At 26.2% G+C, this 23,009-nt stretch overlaps 1 protein-coding gene across 1 annotated transcript; it reads right to left on the reverse strand.

Annotated features, from left to right (window-relative positions):
• Window positions 1-2,816: 2,816 nt before the first annotated feature.
• On the reverse strand, window positions 2,817-21,930 carry LOC129972667 (sialin-like). Its single transcript, XM_056086883.1, has 10 exons — window positions 21,609-21,930; window positions 19,090-19,271; window positions 16,089-16,322; window positions 14,671-14,854; window positions 12,697-12,821; window positions 11,218-11,367; window positions 10,662-10,794; window positions 8,899-9,054; window positions 8,082-8,167; window positions 2,817-4,967 (listed from the first exon to the last, which is right to left on the reverse strand). Exons 1-10 carry the CDS (start codon window positions 21,814-21,816, stop codon window positions 4,794-4,796), a joined length of 1,632 nt encoding a protein of 543 aa, XP_055942858.1. The 5' UTR covers window positions 21,817-21,930; the 3' UTR covers window positions 2,817-4,793.
• Window positions 21,931-23,009: the final 1,079 nt, after the last annotated feature.

A 23,009-nucleotide genomic window follows, 5' to 3' on the forward strand; every position in this document is an offset into this window, starting at 1 on the left:
ATTTAAACTGAGTGCATAAACACTACAATAAAGACACAGCATTAAAAATAATCCGTGTTTCGATTTCAACAAGAAATTCATTTGTGTGTCTATAATTTGAAAATAAAAACTATACTTTGCAGTTCCAATAATTTATTTGTATCTTAAATGTAATATTTAAAAGTAAGTAAGATCACATTCAAGCTAAAGCTTAAGTAGTTAAAAAACTTCACAGAATTTGCCTAAAAATATAAATCACACACAATGTTTAAAAAAGAACCTCATAAAATATACATAAAAATATATAAAATCTAATTTCAACAATATTTAATACAGATCAGCATCATTGTAATTGTATTCCAACAGTTATAAAAAATATATAATTATTTAATAGAATAGCTCAAAATTTAATTAAACAAAAGTAATTGATAAAGCTTTGATTACTGGCGTTACAACAATCTTAGAATGAGTGATAATACATTTTGATTTCTGTATAACACAGCTTCATTTAATAAAAATAAAAGAGACATATTTTCTACAAAATTCATGTGTGAACAATAAAGCAACAAAAGATTGTTTTTTTATTCACACATGAATAATCTTTAACAATGAATCTCTAGTTTAAAAATAAATATTATATAAATATTAATTCATTTATAAAATCAAATAATAATTATATGCAATATCAGTAATGACTGAATCTCTGTTTTGCAATTTGAAATATAAAAATTACTATATTAATAAATTAGCATATAAGCTTAGACTCCCTGTTTATATAAGTTTCGACATTCTTAGTACTTAAAATATATAGTTTTTTTGCATATTTTATGTAATATAGGATGAAATATTTTAAGGGTGTCTCATTTCAAATAATTGTACCTTTTTTGATATAATTAAATTTGAATATATTTAGTGAAAGAGAAAATGAATAATGTATAAAATTTTTTTTAAATTCCTTAAAAAAAATCTGATCAATAAATAGCATACACTATTTAATATGCAAAAAATAGTAATGATGTTGATCAGTACTTATATAATCCACATAATTTTTAAAATGTTTCTTTTATTTAATTACACTTTTTTTCAATAGAATTAAAAACATCACGGCAGTGTAATTCCTATTTATAAACAATTATGTCATTTAAAATCACTGTAAATAAAACTATACATAATAAATATAATTTACGTTTTTATATATACTTCACAATTAACATAAACTACAACAACAAAATGAGAAACTTGTTTAACAAGAAATATCAAAAATATATTAAATAGATCAACAGACAAAATACAGATAATCAAAACAGAACAAGATTAAGACATGCTTTTTCAAAAAATAATAAAAATCTGCAAACTATTGGAATTTTAATAAATCAATAACTTAAAAATTTATCTATTTTACAACATTATCAAACAGTATTTAGCTATGCATGTTTATTATGTATATATATATATCAGTATATATAACTAACTATATGTATGAAGTTTTAACACTATTTTAAAAATAAATATGCAATATTTAAGCCACCCATTAAGATGCAGTTTAAACAATCAATGCCATCAAAACTTAAAATTAATGAACTCTGACCAAATCCGAATATCTAAGGTTCAGTCAAAAATAATCATTTCGCAGATTCACAAAACATTACTTAATAAAATATGGTTTTTGAAAATTAAAAATTTTATTGCATGTTTCAAATATTTTATTATTTATACGTTTTATGAATCCTTAATTATTTCAAATTAGAAGAAAAGGATTATATATGATTAATAAAAATTCTCATCTTGTATTGATTTAATTTAGATTATTACAAAAGTAACAGTAAAGAATTAAATCGTTTCATAGTTTACATTTTGGAATTCAAGAATTTTTAAAAATTTCTTGCATTTTGGGTTTTGATAATCAATTATTTGTTAACATATAAACTTAACTTCGTATATTATAGTTTTTATTAAATATCAAGGCTTAAAATTCAACTAATGAATATATGAATTTATTATGTATGAATTCATCAGAATTAATCACTCCACATTATCAAAACTTAAAGCCAGCATCCTAGCTTAGGGATAGCGCATCTTCCCCGTGATCTGAACGCCCCGGGTTCGAGTTCCGGTTTGGGCATGGTTGTTCTTTTCCCCGTGTCCTATCTGTGAGGTGTGTGAAAGAGCCCCCCTGTAGAAAGGGGTTGTGAAAGCGATTGTGTGAGTGTCATCTTCATATGAGCTAGAAGTCATACTTCTGCTCTCGGGTGGTCTGGAGCCTTTACCCTCAGAAGCTATTGCACAAACTCGGCTTAAATCTCTGACTTCGTCAGCGGGCTTGTTTATGACAAGTGCATAAGTCAACAACATCAAAACTTAATAACCAGAATAAATTATCTATTGAAATAGGAAAAAAAAATATTTTAATTTTTTATTTTTAGTAACAATGATTTTTACATTAAGTAATAATGCATCAGATTCGTAAATATATATATTCAAGCAACAGCTATGAATATAATTAAAAATTTTGAAAAAGAAATGCAATTCTTTCCTTATTTCAAATATTCTAATATATGTTTTTCTAGCTCTCTCTCTCAAACTACACAGTTCCCTCTCTCACACTACAGATTAATTATAAAATAATGTACAATACCACCCCCTAAATAATTGAATATATTGAAAAGAAATTTAATAATAAATTTATTTCAAATCAGACTAAAATATAGTAGAACTCTTTTTTTTTAAATTAAGAAAAATTTTAAAAACAATTCTAAAATTATTACTTTTTTTTTCCCTTTGAAAATATAAAATTTATATTTTACAAAAAAAAAAAAAAAAAAAAAAAAAAAGTGGAGGTCTTATTTTATTATTTAATAAATAATATTTAACGAGCACTGTATATATATAAACTTCTGTATTAAAGATTTTTTAAAAAAAAAATCATTAAAATATCTTTTAAAATGAGAATGTTGCAGAGACACTTTGAAATTGCTTTCTCGAATCCGTGGAAGATAATATCTGAAATTCATTTCAATCACTCATGGATTTACTTATTCTTTCTTTCCTCATCATCTATGGATTTACTTATTCTTTCCTTCCTTATCAACAATCAATACAAGCATCATACATGAGGTGGTACAAGAGAATAAGGGATTAAAATGATGTACAGGACTATTTGGGCATTCTACTCACCAGGTCTTTGAGGAGATTTAAAATAAGTGACTTATATAACAGTGATACCAGTCACATAAGAAAAGAGAGGGGAATCATTTGGTACAGCATTTGGATTCCCCATAAAAAAAGATTAAAATTGGACTATTACTACAGCAGTATATTAAACTACAATTGAATAGATAAAAATTAGATTACATGTTTGGATTAACATATATTTTTATCTGGAATATTCATTGTTTATTGTTATTTAATAAATAATTTACAAAGATGTGTAAACTTTTGGTCCATTCTTTTAATTTTTCAGAAATCGAGGCATAAAAAAGAAAGAATAGATCTAAACATAATAAAAAATATTATAAACAAAATAATCAAAACTCTACAGAAATGATTTAAAAAAACTGAAATCCTTCAAAACATGAGAATCACATGAAAAAATTCTACATATGAATTGTATTAAAATAACACAAATGAAATATTTAAAAAAAATCAGAAGACATTTTAAAATGTAATACCACTAGCATCAATAAGTAATAAAGCTTGTGTCTAATTTGAAATGCCTTCAGACATTTTATGGGATTTTTTCAGCCTATATAGTATTTTCTAAAAATACTATTTTATGAAGTTTCAAATATTAAAAATGGTTGATTTAAAATCCTACTTTAAGAAAATACTGTGAATGCAACAAGATATTACAAACAGTATAGTGTACAGATTTGCAAAAACTAAGAACAATTTCTGATTAAACTTTGTAGAAGATCTGTTAAGATAAAACCGTTCTGATTTGATCATGCTACAGATTTTCAAGGATAATAGTTGTTTGTTATAAACACACACACACACACAAAAAAAAAAATCTATAAAAAATAACATGGGCAAGAAATATAGCATCAATCAGTATCTGGAGATTTAGTTATTTTAGTTAGATAAAAATCAATTTTGTTTGATTTTTTAATATTAAGCTTACATTTTGAAGCATCACTTGAGTTATTTTGAGATAGATCTCATAAATTTGAGCTGAATTCAAATGACAAGGAGAACTTCTTCTCCAGACTTCTGCACAAAAACAGTAGGGACCGGGCCTATTTTGAAGGTAATTCAAAACTATTTTTGGATCAGACAGTTTAATTCTAAACAGTAAACTGAAGCAATATTCAATCTTAAAACTTTCAAATTACAGTAGCAAACTGTTCAATTCCAATGGCTTGGCCATGCACCAAAATCTCTAGTGGAATCTCAAATCTGTGACCATATGATTTTGAATCTAAATCTATCGTATTTCACTGCATTTTTATAACTCAGTACAAAAAAAAAAAAAAAAAAAAAAAAACTATCAGCAAATTGAGTTCTTGATCAATTAATGAAACATGGTAACTGAACCAAGATGGTAACTGAAATTAATCTTCCTGCTTGAAATTAATCTAATTTTAAACTCAACAAGAGAAATTTTCAATGAATTTCAGTCTGTTAATACTGTTTGGAGAATAATATCAAAACAAACAGTCTGATACAGTATCTAAAATGGATTATATCAAGCTGTTATACACAACACAAACACTTGATACTTATTGATTCCAGCAGTATATTATATATAATGAAAATATACAAAGGAGAAATGAAATGGGCAGAAATAAATACATAAATAATACAAATTTACAAGGTTATTTTTCATCAAGATCACTATTTTTTTCAGCATTTTTTTCTCTGATGGCTGATTCAGATTCTTTACCCCAATCTTGTAATTTAGCTGAACCAAAAATTATGAACAGGAGAGCTGTTACAGTGTAAACTACAATTGCAATAATGAAAACTATTCTCCACTGGGCTAAAGTTTCCTGGGGAAAAAAAAAAGTTGATAATATTAGATCTTAAAATTTAATCATAAAAAAAAGACTTTAAAATTAGAAAATAAAGAGGCAATATATAAATGAAGTGCTTTCTTTCCTGGTAAAAGAGCTAAGAAAGCAAGAGAGAGAGATATATAAAGATAGCTATATATAATACATTTTCTCGGTAAAAGAAGCAGGCAAATTAGTTCTTGAAATTATATATTTTACTATCTTCATGGTATTACAGAGAATGCAAAACCAATGAGTCTTTTTTAAAATTATTTATTAATTTTTTTAAATATTTTAAATCATTTTATTTATCATTTTTAAAATTTTTTTACAAGTTCTTTGTTAAATCTACGGTTAAGCAATGACGTAGTCTGAATAGGAAGGCAGAAAGCAGAAAAAAAGAGAGCCGTGGGAAAGCAAATTATATAACTTCAGATGAAAATTGAGTGGAGACCACAAATTTGTTTGGAACATGTAGAATCTTGAGAAAGAAAAAATAAAAACCTGAACTCAGAAGTTGAAATTTTAATTCATATGATTCTAAAATAATTAATTTAAGAATGCAGATAAACTATAGTTATTATGTATGCATATAGAAAGGAAAAGTAATTACTTTCCCATATATATGGGTTTTTTTATTTAAATTTATTATCAAGTGTTTCTAAAAAAAAAAAAAAAAAAAATTCTAAAATATTAATCTCTATCAAAACTTTTTACACTGTGGATCAAATTAAGCAGATGGAACATATTGTATATCGTAGAATAAAATGTATATTTTTTATATAAATTTCTGCTAGAATTTTTAATTATAATATACAAAAAAAAAGCCCTAACAGTTGAAGAAAGCAAAAAATTTACTCTGCACCTTAATGAGATACAAATCATCGATATTAAATAGATAATCGGATTCATTGTTATTTTTTAACTAAGTAAAGTGTTTGTAGAGTTAGTTAAGTGAAAATCAGAACAAAAAAAAAAATACTTATTTGCATTTCAAATTCAAAATTATAATTCCTCATTAATATTTTTAATAAATGACAGTTTATAAAAATGCATACAGTAGTTCTGAATAAAAAATAATCCTTTAGATAACCTCATAATAAATGTCAGCAGAATTTCATTTCAATATAACTGAGATATTGTTTTTATGCAGGAAAATAACAAGTCTTTGGATAATTACTTTGAATATTTTGATGATGCAACACAAATAATTTGAATATAACTTTTTAACTTGTTATTTATTTGTTACACTTTATTATTAATTTGATAGAACCATTTTCAGGATTGCCACTCAAATCTGAAAAAAAAAATTCCCTGTTTCTACCCTCTACAGAGATATGAGGAAATGCACGAATTGCGCTCGTGTGCCAGTTATAATGAAATATGATTTTATGGAGTGGAAAAAACAAGGAAAGGGAGTAACAATTTAACATTATTCGAAATATCATATCAAAAGGTTTATATTAACATTCATAAAAAAATTATCTTTATTTATTATCGAAAATTTAGCAAGACAAAACTTATATATTAAGAGGAGGATTATATTACCTCTCATGTTCTTTAACTGTAAGTCACACAAAACAAAGGACTAGGGTGAAATAAAGCACAAAACATTTTTTTTTTGTTATAATGATGCAAATCATTAAATGATTACTTAACAAAAAATATTACAAATCAACATTGCTTTATTTATTTATTTTTGCAAATTCAAGTATTTTGGCATCATTTTCTGCAGATAAACCATCAGTTTCATGGGGTAATGTCGTACCAAATCTGTAACAACGCACGGCATTTCTATACTGGATAACATATATTTTTTTTAGTTTTTTTTCATTTTCAGTGAACATATGTGAAAATATTTCAGATAAATCATTGAATGCATTAAAGAACAGATGTGACGCAACAAGTTTTAATACCCATAAAAATTTAGCTTTAAATTATTGTTCTTAAGCTAAAAAGTTCGAAATCAGTTTATTTTCAGTCTTTAAATTTGATATTTTTGGATTTGACTTGTAATGTTTCCTGTATTCATTTTAGATACTATGTCCAACATCAATGACGACTCTTTTGAACTGGCAGACAGTCTTGTATGTTCTCTTCTTTTGGCATGATGTAAGTATCTGTTTTCCCATTTTATTTAGGCTTATTATCTTCTTACAAAATGAGCAGTACGCAACAAATGGATTTTGCGGAACTTCTCGAATCAATTAAGCAAAATCAAGATTGATATTTTTTTTTATCTATCCTATTTGCATTAAATACGGATTTAAGCAGCTCATGTTTTTTTTTTTTTTTTTTTTTTAAATATCTAATCTACTCTGAATAAGCTGGCAGTTTCTAAAATAATAAACAAACCGTTCAATTAAATGAAGTACAGCAGACTTAACACCACCGCGTTGCTTCCGCGGGCTGAATGTTCCCGCCATTGAAATGTATTCTATTCTTTCATGCAATTACAAAAGTCACACACATGCTCATTAGCTCAATACATTAATCTTGCGGAAAAGGAACAAAACTGTCTCGCAAATCGAAACTGGAATGATCTATACAGGAAAAAAAGGAAGTGAGAAAAGGGACGAGTTTCCGCATTACACGATCGAGAATGGTATTGTTTCGTTTTAATAAGCTATAGCTACGATATTTTATTTTTGCAATCTTTAGACATTGGCATTTTTTAGATGGTCGAAAAACAAAATTCTTTGTATTTTTCGCTGTTTTTAAACGTTTCAAATTCACTGCATTTTTCTGTTCCCTGCAAATTCCCAGTATTTTTCCAGTTTTTACTGTTCTTCCGGTGGCGTAGAAACCCCGATTTTGCATTATCCCACATTTATTTATGTACCTATTTATGATTTTACTTTCTTATATAAAACTTCCATCTTTCTGTTAACACTGTTTATCTCACTCATTACAAATTTTTACCCTTATTTATGAAAAATCAGATAATATGATCTGACTTTTTATAGATACAGAAGATAAATTTAGGTTGGAAAATTTGTATTTCCAAATACCAATATATTCACACCAATAACTAAGTTTTTAAAAACAACTAAAAGCTATTAAATACATAAATCATTTACAGTAATTTAGTATCATGAAAGCATGACTTACATTATCTTTGGTTAACTTCCCAACAGCTTTAGGAGCTAAGAATCCTGCTAAAGTAGCAAAAGCATTTGTCATTCCCATTAATGTGCCTAAAGAAGATAAAAAATACCAATATGTTATAATAAAAAAAGGATACTAAAATGTGAAAAACTGATAATACATTAAAAAAAAAACTGATAAAAGTTGTCAGGAGATATTCCTTAATGTAACTGGCATGTAAAATATTGCATACAAAGAGAATAATTTAATATAATAATTTCATAGCAATGGATTTCAGTATTCACCTTTTTTACATTCTGTACTGCATGCACGCACACACAAACACACACACACACACACACACACACACACACACACACACACAAAAAAAAAAAAAAAAATCAAAATTTCAAAAAATCTATATACAGTTGACTTTAAATTATAATGATTAATTTCTGATAAAAATTATAATAATCAAGGATTTCTTTCAAAAATGAAATTAAAACTCAAGTCATTAAATGTATTGCAAGCATAAAAAAAAATTAACTTAGGAACATTGTAAAGATATACAATTATTAATTTAAAATGAGTTCAATTCAAATATAAATTAAAACAAAAAAAAATCTAAAACTTTTAATCTTGGTTAATAGCATTATATTAAATAATAAAATATATTATTGCATGTATAAAATACTCACATACTTGAAATAAGAATTTTAACAAATTAAAAACTAATATGGTAAAGGTAAATTAAAGGGGGGAAAGGGAATGGAAAAGATAAAATAAAGAAAGCAGAAAAATGGTAGCTGGTAGAAAGAAAGTCCGTAAATATAACAATTACCAGCAAAATCGGGAGACATGTCAACATGAGTCACCATATAGCCAGAATACGTGCATCCATTAAAACCCATCGCTAATGAAAGAAATATTACACTCCAAACATAATCGCATCCAACTAAAATTACACCAATCAAACAAACAGCTGGTCCAAAGAATCCTATAATAATAACACAGTAAATGTAATAAATATTAAGAATGATTAACAGACAATATTTATCAAAAAACATAATAATGTTAAGTAGAAATAGTGTATTAGAATGTATATCAAATAGAACAATGCATATACGTGATATTGGCCATTAAATATGATTTGTATTGTCAAACCACATATATTTAATTCCTTTCATTATCAGGCCAAAAATTCATCTTTAAAATCCTTTAAATGGTTTTTTTTTTTTTGTTGTTGTTGTTGTTGTTGTTGTTGACCACCAAGACTGGTACAATTCTATCAAACATTATTATTAAGAAAGAAAAGAAGCCATTTGGGATTATATGAGATTAAGAAGAGCTTTATCCCCAAATACAGTAGAGGCAGCATTTCTTTTAGACAGAATTTTATATGTTATAGCAGCTTAACATTAGAAAATTAAAACTACAGAAATTAGAGAATAAAAATAAATAAATAAACAGAAGTCCTCACAATTTAAAAATTAAATTTACAGTGCTCTTTAAAATTTGAATTTTAATAGTTAAGAAACAGATTTAATTTTTAAAATGCTAATAAATTAAATTTGTTATACACACAGACAAAGTATTTAAAAAATTGTGGTACAAACTTTCAGAGGTAATGGAACTCACTTAAATAAGCACAGATTATATTAGAATTCATGGACAAAAATCAAGCAATGAAACAACAGGTGGAGTAGTTGTTAAGTCATAAAATATCAAAATACAATTATAAATATCTTCCTTAAATTTGTCAAATTTCTTTCATTCTTTGAATGTAAAATGACATCTAAGAAATGTAAAAAAAGTGAGATGTAAATGTAAAGATTTCCTGTTTATTTCAACAGCTATAGCCAAATACATAATGCTTATCCACTTTTTCTTGGTAAGTGTAAATATCAATCTCTTTGGTAATAATATATGATGAGGGGTGATAAGTCAGTATTTTTATTAGGTCTACTTGGAAAATTCACAGTACTTCATTGCATGAATATATCGCTATTCTATATCGCTTAAACCCATAAACAGTGTTTTATGACATTACACAAAACATTAATTAAAAAACCAATCTTAACTAATCACCCATCCATTAAACTTAACTTAAGTTAATTTAATTAATTAAAATTAACTTAAAGTTAAATTCAAGTATACAACCAGAGGAGCTATCTCAGGTATGGGGATAAAAAGTTTTTGTTGTGATAGTTGATTCTCACTATTCTAGTGATAATAGAAATCATATCCTTATGGATGACAGGATGCCTCCTACAAGAGGGTTGTACAGTGGGTAGTGATGATCAACCATAGTTCCTGTCTATGCTGTTACAGCATTCTAACCATTCATATTTTTTTTGTATACCTTTTGGCAAGGCTGAATAGAAATAATTAATTGAACAAAAAAGGGAGAAGCAAAATAGACTGGTAATTCATTATTTATTTATCATCAATAACAATAAATTAGCCTCATTATAATATTTCATATATCAAAGAAATGCCCGTGATTTTATAATATTGAATATTTTGTTCCTCATTAAAAGATAGAAAAAATGGAAGGAAAAAATGCAATTTTTAAACCTAAAAGATTTATTTATAGAAACTTACCAACACTATTAAAGAATTTCCGTATTACACTTATTGAAAAAGTCTTTTTCTTTCGGAGACTATCTGCAATATAACTTACAACCCAGCTAACAAGTGAGTAAAGTAGATATGGCAAGGCAGACAGAAAGCCATTCTAAAAATATAAATATATTAATTAAATTCTATAATTCAACAACTGAAGAATAATCCTTTTTTTCAAAAAGGAATACTAATACTGGCAGTATAGAAATCAGACTAACAATTTATAAATCATTAAAATATAAACTATCAGTTTCATGCAGAAGTAATGTTAAAAACAAAACAGGATTGAAAAATTAACAAATTACACAATTAAAAATTAATTGTGATCTGAAAAAAATTAAGATCTGTAAAATCATAAGTTTTTCTCTGGTTTTCAAATATAATAACTAATTTTTCTTATCTTAAGGCAAAATCATAAAAAAAAAGTTTAAAAATTTAAAATATCACCATAAGTAGGAAGCAGAAAAAGAGGGAAATAACAAATAAATAATAATTTAATATATAATTCAAATTTTAAAAAATCAATGCATATTACACTTTTGATATCGAAATGTAAAATTGAACTCAGATATGTTGGAAGTTCAGTTAAAAATGTGTAAAATCCCCAGTTTTGTCCAAAATGAGTTATCATAAGAATCCAGACAGGGACAGAAGTAAGAACTTTTTTCCATGGAATTGGAGGAACCTAAAAATGTCAGAAATTAAAAGTAAAATTCTTATAAGCTACTCTAAGTATTGAAATAAAATAATATTATTTTAATAAAACAGAAATGGGTTTGAAAAACAGAAAAAAATATTAGAATTTGCATTTTAAATCAACAATATTATGCTAAAAATATAACTGTATTGTTAATTTTTTAAAGAAAATTTGAAACTAGTAAATCACACAGATAAATCAGACATAAGTAAAAGATATATACAAAAGTGTGATAAACTTTTTTGAATTAGAAAAAAATCTATATTTTCAAAAAATAAATTAAGCTCTAAATTTCCAAGATTCAATTTTTTATAATTCTTAATAAATGTTAAGCTACTGAATGACGTCTTATTTTGTGTCATAAAATTGCTTTAGAACAAAAAATTTATTTGTTTCCCCATTTATGATCAAATAATATTTGATGCTCTTCCTCAATTTTGTATTATCTCTGTGAATTCTATCATTCATACAATAAACAACTCTCTCTAATTGCAGAAAGAAAATAATTTCTTAAACATGCTACCTTTATAGATTTATTAAGAATTTCAAAGTTCTTATTTTACTTACAAAGCAAATAAAAAATAATAGCATAAAATAAAACATTTTCTAATACAGAGTTAAATGCCTAAAACTTGGATATTTCATTTTGTTTTGGCATAAAATAAAACATTTTCTAATACAGTTAATTGCCTAAAACTTGGATTCTTCATTTTGTTTTGCTAATGGAAATAAAAATCATTAGAAAGATGTTCTGTTTACCTCTGTTCTTTTTCTTTCCCTTTTTCCCCATTATGGGGCATAAACCAATTGCTTTATTATTTATTTCCACAACTTATGATTAAATGCTTTATAAAGATGATGGATAGCCTGACAGCCAAGGAAATTAAGAAGTGAAAAAAAAAAAAAACCCTGCACCAAGCATCAAAACGGAATGAAAATAGGATAACTATATATTTATCAAATAATATTTAGTTAAAAAAAGCTTAAAATAATTTCAGATTATTACTATTTATTTTATTTAAAGAATGATCTTTACAAGTCAAAATGCCATTTGTACCTGATATAAATTGCAATACAAGAGTTCAGATAACTTTTTTCAGACATAAATCTTTTCTATCTTTTGAAAGCATGCTGATTTAATTAAAGGAAAGATCCTCATATTACTCACACAGCATGAGAAATAGAAAAAAGTTCTAAAGAAATGAATATGAAAAAGAGAGAAACTATGAAATAAAATCTCCAAATATTTCACATTAAAGTTTATTTTAACAATGAAATTAAATTGGGATATTACTTAATACCAAAAAGAGCAATTACCTCCCTATTTTCGACTTTACCAGTTTGAATTAAAGTCAGTTCCGCTTGTGATATGCGAGGATGCTTCTCTGGAGTCTCATAAATAAAAATGACCCAAAATATGAACCATATACAGCCCAGAGTGCCTAAAATAATATTCAGAATAATTAAACAGGTATTATTTTTTTAAGAAATATATTTAATAAAAATTATCAAAGATCATTCAACACATAATTTTCTTCAAACTGAGTGCAATTTATTTTGTTTACTTAAAACGCTTTGATTTTTTTCAATTTTTATAATAATCAAGTTCATAACTTATTACATTCATAACTTAGGCATTATCAATAAAATCCTAAAAATAATAATTTTGAAAAAAATATTTTTGAAATAATTTTTTTTTAATTTTATCAAAAAACTTTTAATGTCAAAAAATATATATCACTATATATCGATTAATTTATGTTTGAATGTGTGTGTATATATATATTAAATGGAGATATCAAAAGCGACAAAGTAATTTATGATATGTTAAATAGATGCATGTTTCTAAAATATATGTCCAATTATTTTATTAAAATTTTTTACACTTTTCCCTTATTTGGAACACACATAAGACTTCGTATTTTGTGTTTGGTATGTATGTTTATATTATATATAGTTCCAATTATAATTTGCTTATAACACCAAATGAATTGACATATTTCAATTTATTTATAATAGTTAAAAACTCTAATTTTTCTCTATGCCATGACATAGCAAAAGAGAAAAATTGTAATAGATAAACAGAAATATTATTATTAGAACACCAAAATATAAGCTTTTTGATTCATTTACTTCAAAGATTAATTTTTGAAAATTTACTAAGAAAATGAAATTTAAATTTCTTTACACAGATAAAAATCAGTAATTTTTTTAAAATTTGAATATATCAAAAAGCAAGGTTTATAAAAAGAATTTTATATCATGAATGACAGAAAAAAATTTATCGAACATAAACTGTTTTCTCTTATTGGTAAGACTTTTATTGCTGCTTTTTTATTAGCCTAGTCGCATTTGGTAACCAGCTGGTTCACCAGTGATATTGGTTATATTAAATTGTTTGAATATAAATTCAAGCCTGTGAGATCCTCTCAAATTTTCAGATACTAAAGTCATATTATTTTAACTGTCTTATTTCAGTTCTGTTTATTGTATACATGAATCCTTTTAATGGAGATAATCCCATATCATCATAGTGCTATTAAAGTTCATCTATATTCAAATTTTCAGGATATTGCAATTACACTTTTTTAATCATCCTGTAAACTACTTAGATATTAAGCAGAAACCTTTTTCTTTAGCTTTCAATAATTAAAGAAACTCATGCAATCAAATATTGGATGGAACAACGAAAACGATTTGTATTTCAGAACAATGTAATCTATTGTTGGAAATTAGGGAACAAATTTTTTTTAAAAATTGCATATATATTAAATCTGACACATTAAAAAGACAATTTTTCAAAGTTTTAATACAGTGTAAAATTCATTTTTGTGTAATGATATTTTCGGAAATTACCATAGAAAAATAACAAAATTCAACTTTATTAATTAATTTTAAAAATTTAAAAATTGCTCCAAGGTGCATATTTTTACCTCCAAGGGGCATATGTGCTGATTTGAAGAGGCAGGTCGAATGGTAAGACCTGTAGAACACCAGCACATACATACACGCATTCACCTTTATTATTAGGGGATGAATAGCAATTATTGCTAAATATAATTATTAGTCTGTAATATCTCTTTCTTATTAGTGAATAAACATATGAACGGGTTTGAAAGGGTTACTGCATTATTTTACAATACTTCGCCATATTTTAAATGTATTTTGATTGAAAGTGAGGCAAAATAAAAGCAATATGGCATGAATATTTAAATATTTTAAAACAAACAACTATGTATTAAATAGAATAAAATTTAATGAATATAATGAAGTGTGAATATTTGCTCTTACCAAAAACATAGAAAACAGAAGGCCACCCTCCAAGGAAATCAGAAAAGCAGAGCAATCCAGAAATGGGAAGAGATATCACAGTTCCTATTTGTGCACCACTATAGATGATAGTAGATAACATGCTCCTTTCATATTTCGGCAACCAACTACCAAGCATAGAATGCATAGCTGGGAATGTAACACCCTGAAAAATTTAAATATTTTTGAATTAAAAACAATTTAAACAATATTTGGTACATTTCAGTTAGATTTAGAACCCACAATATGCATTAAACAACCAAATACAGCATCTTTATGCTATATATATATATTTTTTTTTACAGCTTTGCATTGGAAGATTAAAGGACATGCATTTTGAGACTTCCATACTAAATAAAACTGACATTTTAAAACAATAGTTGAATTCTTGGCAGAAACCAATGATTAGCTAGTTGAAAAATATTTATTATGGTCGTTTTACAATATTTAAATAACTTTTCTTGCAGAATATACACAGAATATAATCCTGGAAAAAAATATTTTTATCTATGAACTATAAATGAAACATTTTCTTATTCTAAATATCAACTTACTGGCAACAGTATTTTTTCATCTGCAGTACTGATATCAAATAGACCTTTTATTTGTCTATTTCAAGATTAATTTGAAATTCATCATGCCTAATAATATGTTGTCTATTTACTGCAATTGTGGCAGTACTGTAATTTCTTTATCTTTTGCTGTGAAGTGTTACATATTCATGCTAATTACATTCTTTGCCTTTGATATAATTTTGCAGATTTATTACCTTCAGTAGATCACATTTAAACATCAATAGACCAAATTTAAACTTAAGATAAGCAATTTAACTAAGTAGTTTAAGTTCAAAATTATTTTTTAAAATTATATTTAGTCTTTCTGATCATTTTCAAAAAATTAAAAACTGTTACTGAACAATAGAAAGATAACACAATAAAGAATTAAAATAAATATAGACTAGAGAATTGTTTTCTTGAAATTTTAAGATATAAATGAAATAAAAATAAATATAACTGAATAATTAATATTGAATATAAGAATTAATAATTTTTTTCCCTAATTCCTCAAATAATAGCTCCTTTTTTCATATTATTACTGAGATTTCTTGCTCTTTCAGACGTCTATTGGATAACAAACTTATACTTGTCTATAACATAGCACCATATTTATCATACAATGAAATAGAGAAGTAAAATTAGCAACATGGTGAAATCCGGCAGATCACTTACGCAAAGAGATTAAGTCTTAATCCTTTTGCAGAACTACCTATATACAGAGTAATAAAATCTGCAGTGTAATACTTCACATATCAGAAAAAGGTTTTTAAAAATTTCATAGTTAAATCTAATTAAGTAGGATTTCACAGAAAAATATAAATAAATATAGAACAGTAAACTTACTTCACCAAATCCTTCTAACACTCTTAGAACTATTAAAGCACTAACACTCCATCTAGCAGCAATAGGGGTCAGCAGAGTTAATACTGAAGTACATAAAACGCCTAATCCAAACAGCCATTTTCCGCCAAATTTTTCAGCCATTCTACCACCAGGAATTTGAGTAAAAATGTAGCCATAAAAGAAGGCTCCCAAAATATCAGATTGCACATCAGCATCCCAGTCAAATTCACCATTCTATTGTAAATAAAAATATACTAGATATTCTTAATATTCATTGATATTTAAGTAACATATAAAAATAATACTGTTGTAGGGAAATAATCATGGTTATAAAAAGATTGTTTAACTATAATTTAGACTGATACAAAATATTCATCTTCAGATTTAAAAATAAAAAGGATTCATCTAGACTGTAATCAGCAATTTTATTTATAGCTCTCATTTTACAACTCAATCATACCAGCATAAAAAAGGAATTATTTTCTTTTTCTCTCGTGCCTAACAGCTGAATTACTGGCATATGCTTAAACACCTGCGTAGAAAGATTGAATTGTCACAGAGTATCTCTCTAGTGAGCAGGAAAACAATATAACAATATCACAGCTCAATCATACTGGCATAAAAATTGAATTATTTATTTTTCTGCTCTTATCTTGCAGCTGAATGACTGGCACTTGCTTAAAGATAAGCATGTAAATGAAGAGATCAGTTTTGCCACATTGATAAATGTATAAAGTTTTTTCCAATAAATTATAGATAATCTTTAAATAGTAAAGTTAGATGAAATCTGAAACAGACTCATAAAGTAAGGATTTTGTTGAAAAAAAAAAGAGGAAGACTCATCATTCTTTTCAAGCCATTAGAAGATAAAAAATGTCTTTCCTTTCGACCACTTGTGATGTTACAGAATCTTGATGTCACACATTAACTGCTTAAGGATATAAACCAATTGAATTCATTCTGTCTAATATATATGGCATATAAAGACAAATCTATAAATTACACATAGGGCAATACAATAGAGTTATGAAATTATTTATTGAATGACTACAAATTATATTAATGTCTCATAGGCATGAAATCCAATCACTTAGAAAAACAGTTATTGTTATCAGGTTTTTAAGCACATAAAAAAAAAATTGGAACAATATTTATACCATCTGCTGAGAAAGAGTTAAAACTTCTCAAAATATTACTTTTTTAATAAAAAAAGTTTTCTCTAAGAGTCATGATGAGTTATGTTTCACCCAGTAAATATGAATAGCTGTCCTCTCCCCCTCTCTTACTGCAAAATAAATTAGTTACAAACTGTAATTTTTTTAAGACTTTATAGACAATTCCCAGACTATTTATTTCAACTATTGTTTTGATGTTATTTTAGCATGAAATAGCAACATAGAAAACAATTCAGATCTGTAATTTTTTTTCCTGATAACTTTATTTTCAATACTAGTGTAATACTAATTATTTTGTTATAGATTAAAAAGAAATTTCTATGCATTAAATTAAAATATATTTTATATACTATGTAAAAATTTTAATAGTTTTTATAATAATATTAGTTTTTTTCCAGTGATTTGCCTTTTTTTTTTTTTTTGGTATTTCTGAGATTAAAAAATTTGCTATAAAAATTTGAATCAGCAAGCAATCTGTTAACAGCTAAACCAATTTAAAGCATATATTTCTGTAAAATTCTTTTAAATTGTATCAGAAATATTAAAATTAAGATAATTTTAAAATAAAATTTCATCCCTGAAAAAAAAATTGTATATAAATATATATATATTCCAGAAAATAGTAAATTATTTTATGATTGAACATTAAAAGATACTTTAAAGATATCAAAAAAAATTACTTTACATTTTTTTGCATTATTTCAACATTAAATTAAGGATTAAAAAAATAAAAAATTCCAAATTGATGCCATGACTTCAAAATTTGGGCAATGGGGGTGGGGGGATATACCAGTTGAAAACTGCTTAGAAGGTTAAAAATATATACCAATTCCTTAGAGAGAGAGAGAATGAAAGGAATGTGAAACATAAACTACAAGAGTGAAAATATAACCATCCTCAAATTAGCATGAGGACCATTAATGGATTATGGCACAGGTATAATACACAATTATCAAGTAACTATATTAATATTTAAATTTGGACCACTTAGATTAATTATGAAACTTATTCTTGCATGTTTATAAAGAATATAGCACAAATATAAACATTTTGTCAGTCTGTTTTCTACAGAAAAATTCACCATGCATAAAATGACATTGGTATAAGCCATAGTTAAAACAAATAAAAATTGGTAAAATAAAAATTAAATTACTAAAAAATATCCATACCCGAAATAAAATGAATATAGAATCAAAAATGAAATTATCAAAAATAAAATATAAAAATAGCATTAAATCAAATGTAATTAACACAAACAATAATCTGAGATCATCATAGGAAAGAAAGCATTAATGCGGTTAGAAATGTTTTAACCATCCACCCTTTTCATACAGAATTAATCCCATATCAACATAGCACAGTATTAAGGAATTCCACGTTGAGCTTAAAGGGAATGTGTTTCTAAGAGCATCGAAATTAACATGTAAATTTAACCAAGAGAAAAAGCAAGCACCTTACTTTTCTCTTCAATTAGAAAATAATAAAACTACATAAATGACAAACAAGAAATTTTATACTTATATTTAAGTTTTTGTATTTACTTATTGTTATATTTAAGTTTGATAAATATATAATTTATTTTATTAAAATTTTGAGTAAATAATATATATATATTAGAATGATTTCCTTTCATTAAAAATTAGCCACATGAAAAAATTAAGGAATGTAGAAAATTAAATTGATCTCATGTAAACTCAATGAATATTACTTACGAATTCTGTGTTATCATTTCCCACGTTTATAGTCAGAGTTGTATGTAAACATGCTAACAAGTTTAAAAAAAATATTTGTAAAATATGAAAAATAAATTAAATGTGATATTTTACCTTCATAGCTGATGAAACATTAGCATGATGACCACCACATTCCTCAGACTTATTAGTTTCAGTTACATTTACCATGGCTACCAATGCTACACTTAAATTTACCCTTAAAGCATATACATTGCAAAATCCTAAGAATCCTAATATTGTCAAGACATAGCGAGCTGGTATGTTGCTGAAATACCCTGTAAACAAATAAAGAGAATAAAAGTAATCTTTCAATTTCAAATCCCATATTTACATGAAACAAGCAAAGAATAATACTATTTGACACAAATTTTGAAATAAGAATTCATTTAGAAATGATCACCAAATTTACTTTAGAAACAAGTAAATAATGCCATCATTTACAAAAATAACATACAAAAGATGCAGGATGACAGCTAAAGAATACTTTAAATTAAAAACACTCTATCACCACAGACAAACAGTTTTAAAGATTTGTTTTTTAAATAATGACAAATGTAAAAAAATTTAAAGAGAGTTTTTTTTTATTTATTTAATAAGAATAGTTACCATATTGTAATACCAAATACCTGTTATTTCAACAAAACAATTTTACACTACAGGATTGGTCATAGAGTATATTGTGACCAAAATTTTGATCTCAGGACCTTAATCAAACTTTTATGAATGTATAATTGTTTTAAAAGAATTTTTACTTACTATATGTTTTTAGCTAATAAAATAAAATTATACTATTAAATGTTAATTCTGTTGCTATTAGCGATAGGCGAGGATCGAACTCGCAACCTTTGGGTCCGTAGCCGAGTAACAAGACCACTAGACAAAAGAAATTTCTCATGTCTCATAGCTGTTATCTGGCTTATAAAGCATCACCACAATTCTTTAATTTTTACAACAGTGATTATTTTAAATCATATAATCTTTCAGTGATATTCAATCGCAATGTATGTACATATATAAAAGCTTTAAAAAATAAAATGTTTTAAATTCCAAATTTAATCAGATTCTGATTTTAATAAATTACCTCCGATTTGAAATATTGAAAACTAAAATGAACTAACATACAAATTCCAACAAACTGAGTTAATCTTTATATTTTATAAACATTCTAACAAGGGTATAACAATAAGAACAGTTAAATCTTGAGTGTTTCCGTTTCGAAAACAAATATTCTTTTCATTTCAATATGATGTCTAGTTCAGTTTTAAAAAATTGTGAGTTTATCTACCGTGATCCTTAATTATTCATCTGAACTGACAGTTATTATTCACATATATTTTTCTGAATTTTAAAGAAGATATAACCATTTATTTTGCTTTGATTTATAAAGAATATTATTGAAAAAAAAATCTATAAATTTTAAAGAGGAACAGTAATTTTGCAATTTCTTCAAACAATATAAAACTACTTTTTTTTTATTTTCTAAATAACATGACAAATTATTCTAAACTCTTTACCATTATTCATAAATATTATATTAGGTGGGGTATTTTTCCCCCTCTCTTAAACAAATTATCACCTTTCTCAATGAGATAAAAAGTTTGTTTTATTACGTTTTAATATTTCAATAAATAAGTACGAGTTTTTGAGCTTTAAATAGAAACAATTCTGAAACCCAAAATTCATCATTATTCATTAAATTTCAAAATATATTACTTTTGCATTTATTTAAATGTCTTGCAACATTTCCAAAATTTTACATAATAGATTTATAAAAAATAAGGAAAAAAATTACTTTCCTTGAAAGTTAAGAATTTTGAAAATATTATATTTATCAATTTAAAGAAATTTTTTCTCCTCTGAACTTTTAAAGCCTACATTTTGGGTAAAGCCAAAAGTCTGAACATTTCATACAAATTTGTCTGCTAATCATTTATAATTTAACATTTCATTTAAAAAAATAATAATAATTCTAAAAATTCAGATCAAACAAAATTCAAATAAATATTTATATTAAGCGCAAAAAGTTGCAACACATTTCGATTTTTTTAAACAAATAGAAAGATTGATTCCATTGAAAAATGGATTTCTTTTTAATTTTAAGAAAATTATGGAATATTTCAACAAATGTTGTAAAATGAAAATTGCAATATAAATCAATGTTGCTTAATGCAGGCTTATTTTCACAATAAATTTAAAACTAGTTTTGAAAATTATTTTTAAATAATAAGGAAACAACCAAATCAATAATTCATATAAATTTCGATATTCATAACACAGCAACTTTACAAAAATTGTCAGTTACTAACAGTCAATGAAATAATATCTGAAAATGTATTTTGATACATGGATAACAATATATGTTGTAAATAACTGTTGATTTTATTGTTTAAAAGAATTTTCTTGAAAAAGGTACAAACATATGGTACATAGAATTTACTGTTTTTATAGAAATCTTCGTTGAAAAATGACTTAGCAAGCAATATTTGATGAAAGTTAAGAAGATAACTAATGCTTTTAAAACGTTTGACAGTCAGTAAATAATGATTTTAAAAACATCAACATTCATAACATTTCATTTATAAAAACAATTTTACTCATAGATTTAAACTTACTTCTCCATGATTTTTTAGAAGATACTAAACCTTTTCTGTCTCCAGTCTCGAAGGAATCAGAATTAACTTTCATGTCTGTCTTGTTTCTAATAAGAGGTGTATCATCATTCCCACTGTCGGATGACACGGACCGATTGTGAAGATTAGTTACAGCTAACGCAACTGATCGCGCAACTTCCCCTGCATCAAAGTCCGGATGTATCTCCATCTTGCTTATCAAATTTCGATTGTTACTTCAATTCCATCTCTTAAGTTTACTTGAGAGAGAGCAACAGCTGTTGCTCCTTAATTCTTGTTTTCACAATGAACCGCCATCCCTACTGACGTGACGTCAACACGTTGATTGGCATTTAACCTGTGTCGGATATAAACCGGAAGCTTCAAATTCGTGACCTCGGATAATTTATTTTATAACGAAAAGTCAGATTTCTTATATTTATGCGATTAAAATATTAAGCAAAGGGAAAATGAATTTCCTTCAGTGAATGATTTTTATAGATGATGTAGTTCAAAGATAATATGGCTTTAAATTTATATTTGGTTTAATTTATATTAAAAAACTTAAATTTATATTATATAAAATATTTGGTAATTTTCACTAAGTATTGCATTTTGTGCGCAATAACCAACTAGGGACATATGTATGACAGATTTATTAATTTTATATCAATAAAGAGATAGAAGGCTATCAGCAGGACATCGGAAATATGGGCTTCAAATATACAAATTGACTCATTCATTGCCAGAAAATCTTCGATCCTCCACGATTTCTAGAATCTCCAAGGGCTGGGATAGCCTGGTTGGTAGGGCGTTGGATACGCTTCCATTGGGTTGCAAGTTCGAACCCTGGCCGAAGACTCTCCGTATGTGGTGCAGTTGGTGCACGTATAAATCTGCTGTGGTCACAAAGTCCTCCATGTCGAGAGTAATACCACTGGGGGAACTCGATCAGAGGTGATCGTTCTCTGATTCAGGTCTAAATTACGAAATGTGGATGAGTGAATGAAATACATGAATGAAGTCCACCCCGTAAAAAGGTTTGTGACATGTGTGTAGCTAAGTCAAACTCTTGGCCCTAGATGGCGCTACTGAAAAAACAAGAGACCCACCCTTGGCTTAAAATCACTGTCTTCGAAAGTCAGTGGGCTTGTTTATGACAAGTGCCGTTAGAAACAACAGCAGAAGACACCAAAGCTCCGTAGCAAGGTCATGGTATTTGAATTGGAAAGTCACAGTTTTCAAGTTTTACTTTCCCTTCAGGTTTGGTGCATGTGATGGACTGTTGCGCACTAAAATTTTAGAATGTGAATCTTCAAATATCTCAAAGGCATCTGTATATGTAACGTATAACGATACTTATAGTCTGTGTATTTTCTGTAGGCAGTTCAAGATAACATTTTC

Source organism: Argiope bruennichi, chromosome 6 (genome assembly GCF_947563725.1).
Source record: "Argiope bruennichi chromosome 6, qqArgBrue1.1, whole genome shotgun sequence".
NCBI lineage: Eukaryota > Metazoa > Arthropoda > Arachnida > Araneae > Araneidae > Argiope > Argiope bruennichi.

What these genes read in the sequence shown, in the direction of transcription:
- LOC129972667 (XM_056086883.1), bottom strand. Translation starts at nt 21,816, where the DNA reads ATGGAGATACATCCGGACTTTGATGCAGGGGAAGTTGCGCGATCAGTT. An exon ending in TTCTAAAAAATCATGGAGAA is followed by an intron (nt 19,272 to 21,608) that starts GTAAGTTTAAAT and finishes ATTTGTTTACAG; the next exon opens with GGTATTTCAGCAACATACCA. An exon ending in GTAAAGTCGAAAATAGGGAG is followed by an intron (nt 11,368 to 12,696) that starts GTAATTGCTCTT and finishes TGACATTTTTAG; the next exon opens with GTTCCTCCAATTCCATGGAA.